The sequence below is a fragment of the Perna viridis genome, chromosome 5 (genome assembly GCF_037379345.1).
Source record: "Perna viridis isolate PV_CMFRI_1.1 ecotype Kerala chromosome 5, ASM3737934v1, whole genome shotgun sequence".
Taxonomy (NCBI): domain Eukaryota; kingdom Metazoa; phylum Mollusca; class Bivalvia; order Mytilida; family Mytilidae; genus Perna; species Perna viridis.
The window spans coordinates 1,513,791-1,531,730 of NC_142449.1; the positions used below are offsets into that span (position 1 = coordinate 1,513,791).

General features: G+C 32.5%; 1 protein-coding gene across 9 annotated transcripts in view; it reads left to right on the forward strand.

Annotated features, from left to right (window-relative positions):
- LOC148615546 (b(0,+)-type amino acid transporter 1-like) overlaps nt 1-17,940 on the forward strand; it is a 72,271-nt gene that overhangs the window by 38,904 nt on the left and 15,427 nt on the right. For 8 of the 9 annotated variants that reach the window (XM_088581888.1, XM_088581889.1, XM_088581887.1 and 5 more), the window contains 2 exons: nt 10,899-11,132; nt 11,723-11,824. In XM_088581888.1, the coding sequence (XP_088438014.1) occupies nt 10,899-11,132; nt 11,723-11,824 (336 nt within the window). Of the gene's footprint in view, nt 1-2,575; nt 3,043-10,898; nt 11,133-11,722; nt 11,825-17,940 lie in introns of those variants that run through there. The other variant, XM_088581892.1, reaches the window with a different exon arrangement.

Here is a 17,940-nt window from a genome sequence, read left to right on the forward strand (position 1 = left end):
CAGCAATACTGTCAGAATGCTTGTTTATCCTTGTAATAGACACATGTCATTTATCAACCATTACATCTCAATAATCCAAACAAAGCAATCAGAATTGATGTATTAATGGTAACTTCCTGTTCATTTGGTCTCAGTATTAGTGCATGCTACTTTTTTTAACCTTTGACATTAAGTTGGGCAAAGGAGTATAACACCTAAGTAAATGCATGCTGTTTTTTTAAGTAACATGATCAGTGATGTAGTCCTTGGTTTCCATGACAACTGAATTCTTTAGTAGAAAATTGTCTTGATCTTTGAAATGCCTCAAAAGACATGTTGACGTGATAAAAAGCAGATCACCATAGCTGTAAAAATCAATGACAAAGCAAGCCCAGAGGTCAACTCTGTGGTTACATGATTAATGGTATATAAGTCGTGGTGATTAATGATATTTTTTAGTATGCATGTACTTGATTTTATACATATCACAACAATGAGATTATTAAGGTTAGCTATGAAAAACATAGCTTTATTAAATATTCAATATATGGAAATTGGGAAAACCTAAGACTGTTAACCATAATCTTCACTGACTGAAGATGACCCCATTATTTTATAAAATATTTTACTCCTCAATCATAGTCTTTTGATATTTTTTTTTATAATTTAATTAAACATCTACAAATAACCTTTTCTCAAATTGAGATTTTTGGTTTAGACAGTTTTTTTTCCTTTATAGGAAGTGTCTTGTTCAGGCATGATGTGACTAGTTCATAATCATGTTCTTGTACATATTTATTACTAGTCTAAGTTACTGACAAGATAAACCTGTACATATGTATTGTCAGTCCAAGTTTTATGACAAGATAAACCTGTACATATGTATTGCCAGTCCAAGTTACTGTTCAGATAAACCTGTACATATGTGTTGCGAGTCCAAGGAAGGTGAGAGGGCCAACGCATAAAAAGTGGGTCTGTCACTCGGAAATGGTCATTTTTGTCCATTTCTGGTCATTATTTGCTTCATGTGGGGTTCAACAGGAACAAATCAGGAACCAAATCACATTCATCCTACAGCCTGTACACAGTGGAGGCTACTGACCCCAAATAAACTGTGCAACAGTCACGAGTGGGGGGTCAAGAGCCCCCTGAAGGGTCACTCTTGTGAAAAAAATGAGGATTTTTCCAATTGTTGGCCTCTGTTTGGCTTAAAACCGGAAGTAGTCAATACAAGGGGGTTGACATCGTAAAGGTGGTGACAGAAATCATTCTTATTTAGCTGCTCTGGCCAGGATCCGAGAAATGAACCTTACCCCGAAAAAAATCTCCTTTTTTATGACAGTGGAAACTCAACTTAGTCTTTTAGCTTTAAGTCATTATTTATCAACAAACTCTATATCAGATAGCCTCATTTTAGTCACGCTGCTTGTAGATGGGCACAACTTGCGCTTTCCTAAACGAAGATTAATACTGCTAGAACCAATAAAGCAGAACCAGGTCCAAACCTGGACAGGTCCGGGTGTATCATGACAAGGGTTAAGATAAACCTGTATATATATGTTGCCAGTCCAAGTTTTCTGACTAGACAAACCTATACATATGTGTTGTCAGTCAAAGTTTACTGACAAGACAAACCTGTACATATGTGTTGTCAAAGTTTTCTGACTAGATAAACCTGTACATATGTGTTGTCAGTCTACATTTTCTAATGAGATGAACCTGTATATGTGTTGTCAGTCTAAGTTTTCTGCCGAGATAAATCTGTACATATGTATTGTCAGTCTAAGTTTTCTGACAAGATAAACCTATACATATGTATTGCCAGTCCAAGTTAATGGTTAGATAAACCTATACATATGTATTGCCAGTCCAAGTTAATGGTTAGATAAGCCTATACATATGTATTGCCAGTCCAAGTTAATGGTTAGATAAGCCTATACATATGTATTGCCAGTCCAAGTTTCTGGCTAGGTAACCAATATTAATAGCTAAAGTTATTGATTTTAAGACTTGTACTAACAATCCAAGTCACTGTTAACAATCCAATCACTGTTAACATTCCAAGTCACTGTTAACAATCCAAGTCACTGTTAACATTCCAAGTAACTTTTTAACAGTTCATTACAACAGTCTGTTATTATTGCCTTTGATATGAAGTGTTGTACTCAGTAGGTCATTGATCAAAACTATTTTAGGATTATTACTATCAGACTAACTTGAAACTCCCAAGTACAACTCCAATAAGAGGTGCTACATTTTACATGTTGCTATATATGGTTCTAATCATGGAGTTTTCAGTTTATCAAATTTACATTCTCAGCTTTAAATTGGTGTGAAATTTCTACTCCTTTCTTTTAAAGCTGAGTAATTAGTGTATATTTTATTTGCATTAACAAAATTAAATTACTAGACATTATGGATTGTGGGCTATTTAAATGGTCAATGAGAAATTTGATCACCTTTGTTAAAAAGGAAACATTTATATTAGAACTATGAAAATCCAGGGAGAAATTTATAGCACAAGGTAAGATTGGTTTGTGGTGTAAGGTAGCTTTGATAAATAAATCGTCAGTGTTTATGGGGAACATTAACAATGAGGAAAAGTTAATGCTTCCCCCACAGTGATACAAATCATCTATAATGACTATTGGAGATCAGCCAATAGCATCTTTTCTTGTCTGTGTTTGGATAGCAGTTGTGCTGTTCATTGATAGTAAGATTTTCATATCTAGGTGATGCAATCACTTAAATGGCTCTGTCTTGTAATAATAAGTTAAACCTTTGATTTCCTATTCTTAAACATTGATTGATTGAACTATTTCTTTATATCACTTTGTTGGAGCTAAATGGCAGTCAGCTATGTGTGAGAAAGATAACTTTTCTGGTATTTTTTGTGATTATTGATTCAGACGATTTTATGCAGGGCTGGATACATTGATGTTGATATGTTGGTAGAGTTATATAACATATGCTGTTGGAAATTGTTTTTACTGCTGTGCATTTCATATAAAAGATGTTACTATTAAATTGAGAGGAAACATTTAGTGATTTATTTCTAACCTGGTAAGTGCATGTACACATAGTCAATATAAATTATTATAAAATTAAAACATTATTTTGGAGAAAAAAATAATTTGCAATAATGATAATTAAAATAATAAAATATGAATTCATATATTTATCATATTTTATACCATTATTTGTATGATGGAGAAATATTTTTTTAGTCAAAATATGTTATTAACTTACTAATTATTATAGTGAATACAATGTTTCTAGTTTCAAAGATGAATAAGATGTGAATTCTTTACAATGTTTTTTTTTTAAATGGATACTATAAATTCATGCTTGAAAAGTAATGATTTATGACATTCACTTGAAGAATTTACACAATAGCCAGACCATATTTTAAGCTTTCCCCCCTTGGTATTGATGTTTGTCTTGAAGAATTTACACAATAGCCAGACCACATTTTAAGCTTTTGCCCCTTGGTTTTGAGAATTTACACAATAGCCAGATCATATTTTAAGCTCTTTTCCCCCTTGGATTTTCCCCCTTTGTTTTGATGATGTTTTTTTTTTAAAATAGAAAATTGTTTTAATTTTGTCACATGATATTTGTATTGCTGTGTTTCACACTGTCTGTACTTTCTAGAATTGATAGTACAGTTACATTACTGTGACATTTTATATTTTAATTCATATGTTTTTCCTTAAAGATGTTGAACTATATACATGATAGGTTGTCTTAGAGCAGTTTTTGCAGGTGTCCTAAACCTCAATTTAAATATTCTTGTATAAATATAACCAGTAGTTTGTAATTTGATGACATCATTGTTAGATTCTTAAGTAAAATGGGCTAGAAAGAAATACATAGAACCCTCAGAAACTATTGATTTGGTATAGAGCTTATTAGACTTAATAATATTGAAATAATTGATGGATATAAAATAATTGGGTAGCAAGAATACATCTAAATACAACTTAGCCCATTTCAGGGATTGATTTTCCAGAAAACTTAATATTTGTTCAAGCTGCACAGTTTAAATCTTTAAATATTTAAATTTCGATTTGGCATTCTAACAATACATATGAACAGAAATATATGCAAATATTTACAATATTGACTTATATTACTTTCAGGGTATTTTGTTTGAAATGCTGTCATGAATGTCTTGTTTTCATAGTCTATTTAAATATTATACTATTCATTTACAAATTTCATTCTCTACCGTATTGTTATTGTTATTGTCCTACATTGCATAATTTGTCATAGTATTAAAGTTGTCTTTTCCCAGTCTAGTTATAAAATCCTACCCAGAATCTTGTCCTAGTAATATCCCTGTTATGTGCTGATGATGTTGTCTTAATAATATCCCAGTCATAAGACCAGGGTGTTATAGTAACATCCCAAGTGTACATACATGGTGTTGTCATAGTAATATTCCAAGTGTGCATCCATGGTATTATCATAGTAATATTCCAGTTTTACATGTCCTAGAGTGTTGTCCAAGTAATATCTAAATTGTGTGTTCAGGGTAGTGTCAGAGAAATATTCCAGTCATGTACCTTGTGTGTTGTTATAGGAATGTCCCAGTCATGTACCCTGAGAGTTTTTTTATAGAAATATTTCAGTCATATACCCAGTGTGTTGTTATAAAAATATCTGTCATGTGCCCAGTGTTTTGCTAGAGATATCCCAGTCATGTGCCCTGTATGTAGTCATAGTGGTATCCCAGTCATATTCCCTGTAGATCATCATAGTGGTATCCCAGTCATATTCCCTGTAGATCGTCATAGTGATATCCCAGTCATATGCCCTGTATGTCATCATAGTGATATCCCAGTCATGTTCCCTGTACATCATCATAGTGGGCCCTGTAGATCATCATACAGTCTAATTAAAATTAGCCCCTCCGATTTTTATTGCATACATCAAAAATAAAAAAACGCAAGGTCTGACTTTAATTAGACTGGATCATCATAGTGATATCCCAGTAATGTGCCCCATGTGTTGTCTGAAATGTCACCCATGGTAATTTACTTATCTATAGAACTAACATCATCTTAGGTCTGATGTTAAAGTCACCATTATTTTGAAGTACCTTTTCTTTTTGGTGAATAAAACAAGTTTATCTGATTGAAGTTTGTGAACCCTTATCCTTGTTACACTTCAACAAAGGTTGCATGTCCTGTTGAAGACCTCATTAATACATGTATCCTACTTTGTTTATATAGTCTTATCTTGATGTTTGTAATTAAGGTGGTCTGTATGAACATGTTACATTTCAGGTGTTCACCTCATATTCTAGTATTAACCCAATATCATCTTAGATTGTATATTTATAACAGGGACTGTTAAAAATGACTAAGAAAAATATTTATCAAGCAATGATCAAGTTTGATGATTAGTTTTAGTATTTTTAAGCTCTTTCTGACTTGTTTCAAGCTTTTGCTTTTACTGTACATGTATTGAAACCTTGACAACTGATGTAAAATAAAAGATATCCTTTCTGTATGTGAAGATTATATTCAAAAGTTCATGTGTACTGAAGATATTGATCACATCTTATATAATTTCCCCTTGAAATAATTTTGGACGCCATCAGATTTCTGTTTTCATTTAATCAATAGTTGTAGGTATAGTATGACATCTGAATAATTCTTCTTACAAGGAAATTTTAAATCAGGATGGACTACAAATGATAAATAAGTGATTGAATTATTTGTAATGCACTTATTTTTAGCTAACTTAAGATCAATGTTACACGAACACTGCCTACGTGATACATTTCATGCATCTTTGTGAATCATGAACAAGTCTCTGTGACCTTAATTTCATGGTTCATCAAACACAATAATATTAATTAAGTATAATACTTTGACATTTAACAATATTCTTTTTACTGGATTTACTGATTAGAATTTACTGCTATTCCATTAACTTGCTTTTGTACTATTCAGCATGTTACCATTGCAATTGAAAGTAAATTGCATCATTATCGTTCTGTTGGTAACTCTTAAGGGCATTTCTTTCATAGTTAAACTTACTTTATATTAATTAATCTTTACCAGGTTTTTGTTGAAGTGTTTGTGATGCTTCATTTTTGACTTTTTATATGACTGCAAAAAATTTGCAGCGATATATTGGTATGGCATTGTTGTCATCCATAGATACTTGGTTTTAGTTGTCGTTTACCAGTGGTAATGATATGATTTTACAAAGGAAGGTTCCTATTGAAATTGGAGTTTGTGACCCCTACCTAGTTAGAGTAATCAAGGGAACCAAGGTTATAGCGGTAATCAAAAGAATGTAATCCAGGGACAAAGACTCGACATGGAAAACAGACATACACAACAAAGAACATACAGTAACTAAAATCATACATACAAAGTAACAAAAGTAAATGAGGAACTCGGACTCCACTAAAAATTGGGAGCATGGACCAGGTGCACCGGTAGGGTAAGCGTCCTCTGCTTTTCTAGAAACACCCGCCGAGTTGCTCATAAAAAGTCAAGTCCGGGGTAGACAAACAAGGAAAGGAAAACTATGACCCGTTGAATATATCAGTTTTCATGGTGTTGATGGATACACCATAAGGATCCACGACTTCATGATGACGACCATAAAACTTTTGTAGTGATGACTTCAATCTTGTAGCAACATAACCCTGTTCCAGAAGCCTATTTGTTAGAGTTCTAGCGTGATACAAAAAGTCTGCGTAGTTTCAGCAAGCTCTGGCATAACGTATGAGTTGTGATATGAACAGGAGCCGAAGGGATGTTGCCACAGATGAAAGGAAAGTTGACAATTCTGAATGAAAAGTCATCAGGTTTGTCGTAAAGTTTGGTCAATAGTTTTCCTTTACCATCGATTTCTAAGTGTAGGTCAAGATATGAGGCTGACTTCACAGTGTCTGTAGTATCCTTTATCTCAAGTTCTTTTGGGTAGATGTGATGTATAAAATCCCCGAAATTAGGATTGTTTAAAGATAACACGTCATATATATAGCGGAAACTGAGATTGAAGGATCTAGCTAAACAATATTCTTTCTTTCTGATCAGATCAGCTATAAAGTCAGCCTCATAATAGTGAAGGAATAGGTCAACTAGTAAAGGGGCACAATTTGTTCCCATTGGAATGCCGACCGTTTGTTGAAAAACATGTCCACCACACTGGACAAATATGTTGTCGATTAAAAATTCCAGCATTTTGTAAACATCTTCCTCTGTATATTTGGAAGATGATTTGGAATTATTTCTTACAAAGTATGAGGAATCTCTACCAAGAACTATATATTTGTATCAAGGTGTACCATCTTTTTTGGAAAAACAACGATGTCTAATGTTTTTAAGTCAGGATTTTTTAACTGAGTATGGGTAATAGAAGTATACAGTGTTTAAAAATCATAGGTTTTAATGCTATTATATTCAGATAATAGTCTTGAACTGATTGTCTCCAAAAGATCTTTCGAATTTTTCAGGATCCATATTGAATTAATACCACTACAGGAGTAACAAGTGTTGTGGTAGGACTGTAGACCCTCTTTGACAGTTGTGACTTTAGAAGTTAAAAGTTTTGAAAGAGGTTTGGTGGTACATTTTGCAGCTATGAAACGTTGTTTGTATGGATTCTTGTGAAGTTTAGGAATCCAGTACATAGACGGTAAATCACAATCATCGTCCTTGGTAGAGAGACCAAAAGAGGATAGTACAGATTTATGGTTTTCCACAATCTCTTCTTTGGAAAGAGTGGTAGCAGAGTAGGTCTTATCACTGCTATTATTTTCTACGTCTACCTCTGATAATAAACATTGGATATAAAACGTTTTGCAGACAAAAACAATGTTGTTTTGGGCTTTGTTTGCTGGTACGACAACATACTTGTCATGTATAGTAGACAATGTTTTTGATACATCGGGGTCTTTGAAAACTGATGTAGCCTTGGCACTCATTGACCTACTTAAAACTTTCATTCGTTTCAAAATTAAAGACCTCACGGCCTTCAACCACTCTGACAGAGAATCAATGTCTTCTTGTTCTCGTTTTATCCATTTTCTTGCATAGTCCTCGACAGCATCCATAAGAACTTTAAAGTTATAATTCCAATTTATGGAGCGTGGTTCACGGTACTTGGGACCTTTAGAAAGGATATTACGCAGAGATTCGTTTTCGATAATGGTTAAATGTCCCGTAACGACATGACCGGAAGGACCATATTTGAATGGAGAGGTTTTGCAAGAACAGTCAGGTGGTTTAGCCTTGAAGTCCTCAATCTCGAGGTTCTGCAATAGCCTTTTATTATTGAAAATTTTGGATGCGATGGGTGAAGTATAGGAATATGAAATAATTGGTATGGATTTGTCTTTGAAATGTGGGGGAATTTTGTTGGTAACGTTTTTGTGATGGAGGATGTTGGCCAAATTAATTACATCTATACCTTTGTTGACAAACGGTAGTGGAAGAAATGATCGTTTTTCTTCATCTTGACTTTTCACACAAACTGGTTTAAAGAGTCTGTGGAAACCAATATCCAAAATGATGGCAACAAGTCTGTATAATGATGAGGTGGGGTCAGAAACAGGAGTGTCAAGACTTGTTTTGTAAAGGGAGTGTAGTAGAGTGAGAGGTATAGAATAAAGTTTGGTTCTAATGTGATGAAGTCCAAGAGGTTTTTGTATGAAAGGAAGGAGACCATCTATGGAGACATCATGTAACTTAGGTGACGTATAGTGGCGATGGCCATGACTCCTTTCCCGTCTTGGATTTTTGTCAAATAAATTCATCACATTTATGTTATTGTTATATTGGCTTGAAAGTTTTCCTATACTTTTGATGTTGTCATTGCATCCGTTAGGTATTGCAGTACCTAGTCTGCGTATCCAGTACTCCTCTCTTTCCCTACGATAGTTTTTACTTAGAAAGGGAGTGTTCGTAGGATGGTAAATTTTTTTCTAAAATACGAACTTTAGAAATAGGGGCCAAAAGGGTAAAAATAGGTGTTTTATATAAACCAATGTAGAATGTTTGTTTTTCTTCCAAATTTGATAATTCCTTTTTGGCTCACCTTGTCATGATTGGTACAAATTTGGGAAAAGTTTGTTGATTAAATTTTTAAAGATTTTTTGCACTTTTTGTATGTTATTCAATTAACATTAATCATCATTCTACTTATGTTCAGTACCATGAAAAATATCATCTGTGCATAATTGGTCAAATGTGTTTGGACCATATTTAGGATTTGCATGTATTCATCTTTTGAAAGCTATTAAACCAGGTTTTTTTAGGACCACTTGTGTATTGTGTTCCTCATTTAATTCTGGCTCAGGGGCTCCTACTATCAAATATGCAGCCCACTAGTATAAAACCTACAAAAGGGTGATTCCAAATTTGGGGGTGCTTGCTTCAACTCATTTTTGTTCAAATAAAATTGATATATCACTATTTACTGCTCAGCAATCACATTGACAAGTGTAATTGAATCAATAGACAATGACTGGAATGTTAGGGTATTTGTGATCAGTAGATGGTGGAGTTTGTTTTAGACAATGACTGGAATGTTAGTGTATTTGTGATCAGTAGATGGTGGAGTTTGTTTTAGACAATGACTGGAATGTTAGTGTATTTGTGATCAGTAGATGGTGGAGTTTGTTTAAGACAATGACTGGAATGTTAGGGACTTTGTGATCAGTAGATGGTGGAGTTTGTTTTAGATAATGACTGAAGATTTGAGGAACTTCTTTCAGATGAAATGAAGATTTGATGGACTCCTTTTTGGATATTTAGTAATAAATTAGCTTTAGGGGATGAAGTCCTTGCAGTTATTTGGCAAGAAGCTTTAAATGTGCTGGTCATGTTCTACTTAATACAATTATCAGTCAAAATTTCCATTCTGTGATTGATGAACAGGAAGTGAAAAGCAAGTAAAATTGGCGGTAAAATTCAATTTGATAAAAGTGTCTAGTTTTGAAAATCTTAAGATCAAGGAAATTATTTTCTTAAGCTGAAATTAAGTTCCATTTGAATATAATTACAGTGTACTCTGTTGGAATACTTTTGAATGTGATTACAAATTTACTTTTGGACTGGCTTAAAAAAAATTGGTGAAAAGGTGAAATAGAACAAAATTTGTAAGTGTGTGTGAACTTTGATAATGTTTAACTATCAATTACAGCTTTTACTTCAGAAATCGGTAATTCATAAATTTTCAGTCTATACATATAAAAAGAAAAGTTCTAAATAATATAGGAAATGCAAATTTATGATTATTGTTTTACTTTATATCATGTAATCTATTAAATTTTGTCCATGCTACAATTCCACAAGAATCAAAAACCCCCAGTGCTAACAGCACTTTGATTACTTATTTAGCAGTAAGGGATATTATATTGATGTAATTCTATTTTTAATACTTCAAATTATCTAGTGATAACTGAAGTTGCACTACTTAAAGATACCTTTTAATTGTTATTGCATATACATTTCAGAAAATGAAAATTTTTTTAATGTCTTTTTTTCTGTAAATGTAGGTTTTAAGTGTTTTTTTGTTTGTTTTTTTTTTTAACATGCCACCTTTTAAAGTAATATAGTTTTGTATAAATGTGATACTAAGAAAAACAGGCTAAATTGTTATGACCATATGCATGGAAAATCAGCCATAAAATAGATGTCTACAATATTTGAAGATGCATAAATAGGTAGTTAATGGAGCATTATGGCTAAGTTCAGAAAAGATTAAGTAAAACTACTGCAATATTTTATGTTAAGAACGTTTGTCTACTGTGATGTTATATAAGGCAGTTTAAGTGTTGAAAACTGCACACTTCCAACACATAGATTATTATAGTACGATCTGCTTGGTGTGTTATAAACAACTTTTCAGTATAGAATCAAATCCTCTATTAACAACTTTTTTTCCAGCAAACAATCTAATGGCGGATTCAGATATAAATGAGGATCACAATTCTGAGAAGCTGTTGTGGCCAGATGAAAACGGTCTGAAGGATGTTTCCAATGAGAATGTTGTTGGAAATGTCACAGATGCAATAAATAACAATAATGTGATCATCGACCGAGAGTCAGAACGATGTGTTACAATGAAGAAGCGAATGGGACTGATGACTGGGGTGGCTCTGATTGTAGGAACAATGATAGGTAACAATAAAATAGTGAACACTGTAACTCTAGGAAAAGCAGAAAATCATAAATATTGATTTAATTTTATTATAAAAACATGTCTACATGCAATCCATAGATTAAAAGTATTCAGATTTTGTATCATACATTTGAAAACATCTGTATGTGAGATAAATATTCATTTTGTGTTTCATATTTTCTGAATCATACAGTGCTCAATACTGTACAAATTAATAACCTCATATATACATTAAGATTTCCTGTTCATTGTATAGATAACAATTAGATGACACAATCATTGTATAGATAACAATTAGATGACACAGTCATTGTATAGATAACAATTAGATGACACAGTTGTTGTATAGGTAAATTAGATGACACAGTCATTGTATAGATAACAATAAGATGACAAAGTCATTGTATAGATAACAATTAGATGACACAGTTGTTGTATAGGTAACAATTAGATGACACAATCATTGTATGGATAACAATTAGATGACACAGTCATTGCTATCAAATTTGTTTTGTTACACCACATTGTAAAGAAAATATTTCAATATTTTTTTATTGAAAAGTCCGTGAATTTTTTTTTCCATTTTCAGGGTCTGGTATATTTATTTCTCCAAAGGGTGTTTTAATGAGTACAGGATCAGTTGGACTGAGTTTTGTTGTGTGGCTGGGCTGTGGACTAATTTCTCTTATGGGTCGGTATACCTTATTAGTAGTGCCTTATTTGTCCTCTTGAATTCTTTTTAATGATTTCAGTAAATACTATTGTACAGATTTTGAATTAATTAGCAAACCATATTTAAATATCAATAAACTTCTAATGTTTTCACAAAAACAAATATATTGAAAAACAAGAACTTATTACTGCAGTGTTTTTGTAGGAATGAAAAAATCTGAAGTTCAAAACTAAAAAAAATGGCTACTATATTATTGTTTTTGGCAAGCTCACCATATTTTGAATTGGAGGGGGGTAGGTCTAACACTGCATCAATAAGGAAATTGATATAAGGTGCCAGTGGTAAGTTGTCAGAGATTGTCAAATTCTTTGTCAGAAAAAAAATTGTATTAAATTTGGAGAAGAGAGAGGTACAGATTACTATTGAAAATAGGCGCATAATTCTACATTTTTTTATAAAACATTTTCCAGTAATTATTGTAAATTTAGACACAAATAATGCTATTGGATGAATATTAACCAAATGAATGATAAATAAATGCTGATGTAAATGAATCTGTCTTTAAATATGACATTTTGGTTCCTATTTTTGATAAATCAGTCTAAAAATGTGCTGAAAATGTCTGAATTTACAATTTTTACAATGTCTTGTATATATGTTTTTGTTTCTGAATGTATGTATGGTATAATAGCTTTGTAATAGAGTGTTGGTTTGTGATCTAACTCTACACCTCAGCTTAAGTGGTCAAATAGTGTTGCAGAATTTGAAAAATTCACAGTTTTGAACCATGTACATCTGAAATCATATTGAATTGATTTATTTTCATTAAAACAGTATATAGTATGTATACTTTCACTCTTAAAAAGAAGTGACTTTTCTGTCAAAATCAAAATTGATATGCTGATGCACCTGATTTTTTTTTTATTGAATTTGATTTTCTTTGTTTTTATGGATAGATTTGCATTTAAAAAGTAATGAAAGTTATCTTCAATATCAGGCATGCAGTTGTTATTCAAAATATTACAACCTTGAAAAATCGCTGAACCATTGTAAATAAAGAATTTGTTCACATTAAGTTCAAGATCAGTTCAATGTTTTTTAATATGATACTCTTGATTTTCTTTTTTTGTAATTTTGTAATTAATACTAATTGCTACTAAACTGGTTTCTGTTTATTATTGTAGTAAATGTATTTTTTTAATGAAAATGACAATAATAATTACAATCACATGCTCATTTGCTTATTCAAATATTTTTTGCAACTCATTAATTTATATCATAACTATGTTTACATGAATGAAAGGTGATATTTACTTAGTTTTTATTTGAAGCTTTTGTTTTATTTTTTTAAATTAGACATTGATTTAATTGAGGTATTATTATGTCAAGTGTATGAGTAAGAAAGTCTGTGGTTATACTATTGGATAAAAACCACTAAAACACAAACAATAAATTATAACATATTACTTTGGATATTAGAAAAAGAAATTTCTTTGATTTTTTTTTCATTTTTCTTTTGGTGTTTACTGTACATTTTCAGTTAAGACTGTATTTTGAATTGATTTCCTATATTGATACACCGAAAGATAAGTTTATATCTGTTCGAAGGATAATATAATAAACATTACATTGTTAGTTAATGCTAGATGTAAGGGGAGATAATTGTCTCCCCGCCTAAAATTTGTTGTTTATTGTATTTTCTTGCACACAGGTATTGGATGATTGGCTGTCTACTGCTGAAATATCCTGGTTTCCCGATGTAAGTAGGACAGCTGGAACCAGAAGATTTTGACCTCCAGTGCTGTCAACACCTTTATTTTTTACCAACGCGTGCAAAAAACTGATTCAGGGTGAAATTTTACCATGTATTGCACTCGGTGGCTAACTCGTAGGATACTTTATCATTTGTTTTTGGTAGTACTTATAATATTCAGTATCCTGCAACCTAATCTAAATTTCTTAACCGCTTGCATGTTGTCGGGGATCTCAGTAAAACCTGAATCAGTTAGGTTAGTCAAATAATTTACTCAACAGTTCCCTTTCTTTCAGGAAAAGGGGGCTGTTCCAAAACCATCTCACTGGAGAGACAAACATGGCAATTCTCTAATATGTATACTTTCTCAAAAATAAGGTCACCACTTTGGTCATGGTGATAGGTACATTAGATATTAACTCCCCTTGGCCCATTCCTGAAATTTCTGCCTGGTAGAGTTGTTTCCCCTCTCATTTTTCTTTAGACAGAAAATAGCAAGATTAGTAATTATGCATGCACAGTATTTGTCTGGGTGTTGAACAACTGGCTGTTTTTCCTTACCCAGAAATATAGTATCGAGGGTGAACTGCTCTACTTTCTTTATAAGAGCCATAACAAGACTTGATACAAGTTTCTCTCTTTTTGTTGCTTTTCCTTTTTTATATTTAAATTTTCTATAAGCATTTCTTTTGACTGGTGAAGTCTGGAGAAATGCTACTTATATTGGTTTTTATCAGTGAGTTATGAGAAATCTAGCCTAGAGAAGGACTTGTATCAACTCTTTGTTTGTTTTAATGTAGTCTGCCCCTATGATTAGATTTGGATGAATTTTCTGTCTGAGAATCTTTGAGTGTCAAATCAGATGATGAATTATGGTAAGGGTAGGTTTATGTAAGAGGAGATAACATGTTGACCTGATTTAAACTTAAAAAAGTGAAAACCTTATTCAGTAATACTATAAGATTTAGAGATGTCTGAAACCATTGTTAGTAAGTCTTACCATATCAGTTTATGTATTTGTTAGCAGTGAATGAGTAATTGAGATTCAAATGGGGTTTAATTTGAAACATTTTACTTCCCTTTTGAGAGAAAGAATATGATATATATATTTCTTGAACAATAAAACGAAAAGAATATCAATTGTGTATTATAGTGGATATAGAGTAATATTTTTACTGTAAATTATGGATGAATTGTAGGATTAATCCTTAAAATATTTGATGTCATATACATGTATATATTCTACAAGTATACAACTAAGTTATTCCTAATGGTTCTAGATCACCCTATAGATTACATCTTTTTGTTTCAGATTGTAAGAATTTTATTTTTTTAAAGATTTTTTTGGGGTAATGTTTTGTAATGAGTATATTTCAAACTTACAGAAATAGAACAATCAAGGAATTATATAGATTTAATTTGTTTATTTTCAGTTGAAGGTTACTTTTTGGCAATTTCTAACATATTTTATGTAATCTTTGACCAAGTTAATTTATATTCTAACTCTTTTTCCATGATACAGCCTACTTTTGTTACTTCCTTAAGATGTATATTAATTATTTATTCCATATTCTGACTAAGTTGTGTATAAACATTGCTTTCAGCAATATTTCACTGATCTTGCTATTTTTGTTGTCTTACATGAAGAATATAATTGCCATTTTAAAAGCTTATTTCCCAAATGATAGAGGCACAACCAAGAAAATGTAAAGAATAATTTTTCCCGTAATCCTAATGTTGTGTGTATTCAGCAATGGTCCTTCTTTTAACAGAGTTCCCAAATGAATTAATAGATTCTTGAATGATGGAATGAATATTTACTGAATAAACTTAAAACATGTAGAATACAATATTAATTGTGTTTGTTTAGTGTTCTTTAGTGATCAATAAAATACTTCTAGTACTAAGTATGTATACAAAAGAACATGGAAACTCTGTAGACGCTATAAGTGTGCATGTATCTGAAGTGTAGTAGATCTAGACCGATAAGGGGGTATCTATAGAATGGGAAACGAAATCGAAACGAAATGAAATGAAATAAAACGAAACAAACTATTTGAACGAAACGAACTCATTCGAAACGAAACGAAATCAATCGAAAAGAAACAAATCAAAACAAAATCTATAAACTGTGATACAAAACTGTAGAGGGGGAAACGAAACTGTAAAATGCGAAACGAAATGAAACTGAGAAAATTAATGTGCGTGAATTGTAGCTATGTACACATATATGTATTTGAAATAAATCTTTAGATGTATACAGTGATAAATATTCAAAAAGGATTAACCAAGATTAACGTAAGTATATGTATGTATGTAAGGCTGTACTTCTCTCTTTCATGTCCATAGCAGAGTGAATGTCTCCTCATTTGTAGTGTAAATTCAATGTAGCACCAGGGACACAGATAAAAGCCTCGAATTTACAACTTTAAAACCAAATTAAGTACAGGTTAAAACATGGCCTCTTGCTGTCTGTGGCTGGTGAGAGGCAGCTATGGTGTTGGTTAGCTGCCCTTTAAATGCCTCGATGGTACTGGCATGTTTGGAACTGTCTGGAAGGCTGTTCCCGATCCTGATGGTTCTGGAAAAAAATGAGAATTTGTAGGTGCCTCAGTTGATGCGCAATTGTCTATAGTTGCTGTTTCCCCGAGTTCTGGCATCACCTCAGTGTTGTTAAGTAGATGCAGTTGGTATATCTATCATGTCACAGTTGTTTATACATCATGACTAGCATGAATCTAAGTCAGCGTTCATCTACGTTTTCCATTGTAGCTCCTTTACCATTGATATAACACAGCCAGGAGTTCTGTTGTAGTAATTGCCATTAAGGAATGTTGCTGCATTTCGTTGTACATTCTCTAGTGACTTTATATGAGACTGTTGATAGGGATCCCAAACTGTGGCTGCATATTCATATTCTAACCATGGTTCTGTAAGTGGAAGCTTTGATGTCTGGTAACTCACATCCACATGTATATGCGGTGTAGGAATTCTAGCCATTATGTCGTCCTATTTACTGAGTATTCCTAGTGATAATGTTTTTTTAGTTTAGACTTTCCATTCGGATCTCTAAAAACTAGCTATTACCATGGAATTTGGATAGTAACTGGATTAAATATTGGAGCATCATTGAATAAACTTACCATTAAAGCTTCAAAAGAACAACCTGTATAAATACTGAAATTGTAATTTCCAGCCATTGACATTTTAGGATATTATATGGTCTTATAATATGCCAATGGCCTTTAGATTTTCCCATATTAAATGGAGTTGATTTCATTTGAGATTGTTTCTTAACCCCCTCACCGTTCACACCTAGCAATATAACAAGATGCACACTTTGAAGATAATTTCTCTGAGGTCATCATTAGATATCTTCTGAAGTTTTTTTTTTAATGAATGAAAATGTATTTATGGCTATCACAGTATTTTATTTTAGTAGCCATCCATAAGTCCGTTCATGACTTCGCCCATGGCTACTAATCAACCCCAGTTGTGTATTATGTCACATGCAGTCCATAGAGAATGTACAACAAAATGCAGCAAGATTCGTTAAGGGCAATTTCTACAACAGAACTCCTGGCTGTGTTATGGCTGTGTTATATCAATGGTAAAGGAGCTACAATGGAAAACCTAGATGAACGCCGACTTAGATTCATGCTAGTCATGATGTATAAACAACTGTGACATGATAGATATACCAATTGCATCTACTTAACAACACTGAGGTGATGCCAGAACTTGGGGAAACAGCAACTATAGACAATTGCACATCAACTGAGGCACCTACAAATTCTCATTTTTTTCCAGAATCATCAGGATCTGGAACAGCCTTCCAGACAGTGCCAAACATGCCAGTACCATCAAGGCATTTAAAGGGCAGCTAACCAACACCATAGCTGCCTCTCACCAGCCATAGGCAGCAAAAGACCAAGTTTTTAACCTGTACATAATTTGGTTTTAAAGTTGTAAATACGAGGCTTTTATCTGTGTCCCAGTTGCTACATTGAATTTACACTATAAATGAGAAGAAGACATTCACTCTGGTATGGACATGAAAGAGAGCAGTTCATCCTTACATACATACATATACATACGTTAATCTTGGTTAATCCTCTTTGAATATTTATCACTGTATACATCTAAAGATTTATTTCAAGTACATATATGTGTATAAAGCTACAATTCACATACATTAATTTTCTCCGTCTTTTTTTGTTTCGTTTCGTTTCGAATGATTTCAAATAGTTTCATTTTGTTTTATTCCATTTCATCTCGTTTTGTTTCGTTTCGATTTTGTTTCGCATTTTATAGGTACCCACCGATGAGGGACTAATGTCAAAGGTCATATCTATCATTGACCGTGATGTCAGTTTTTTCA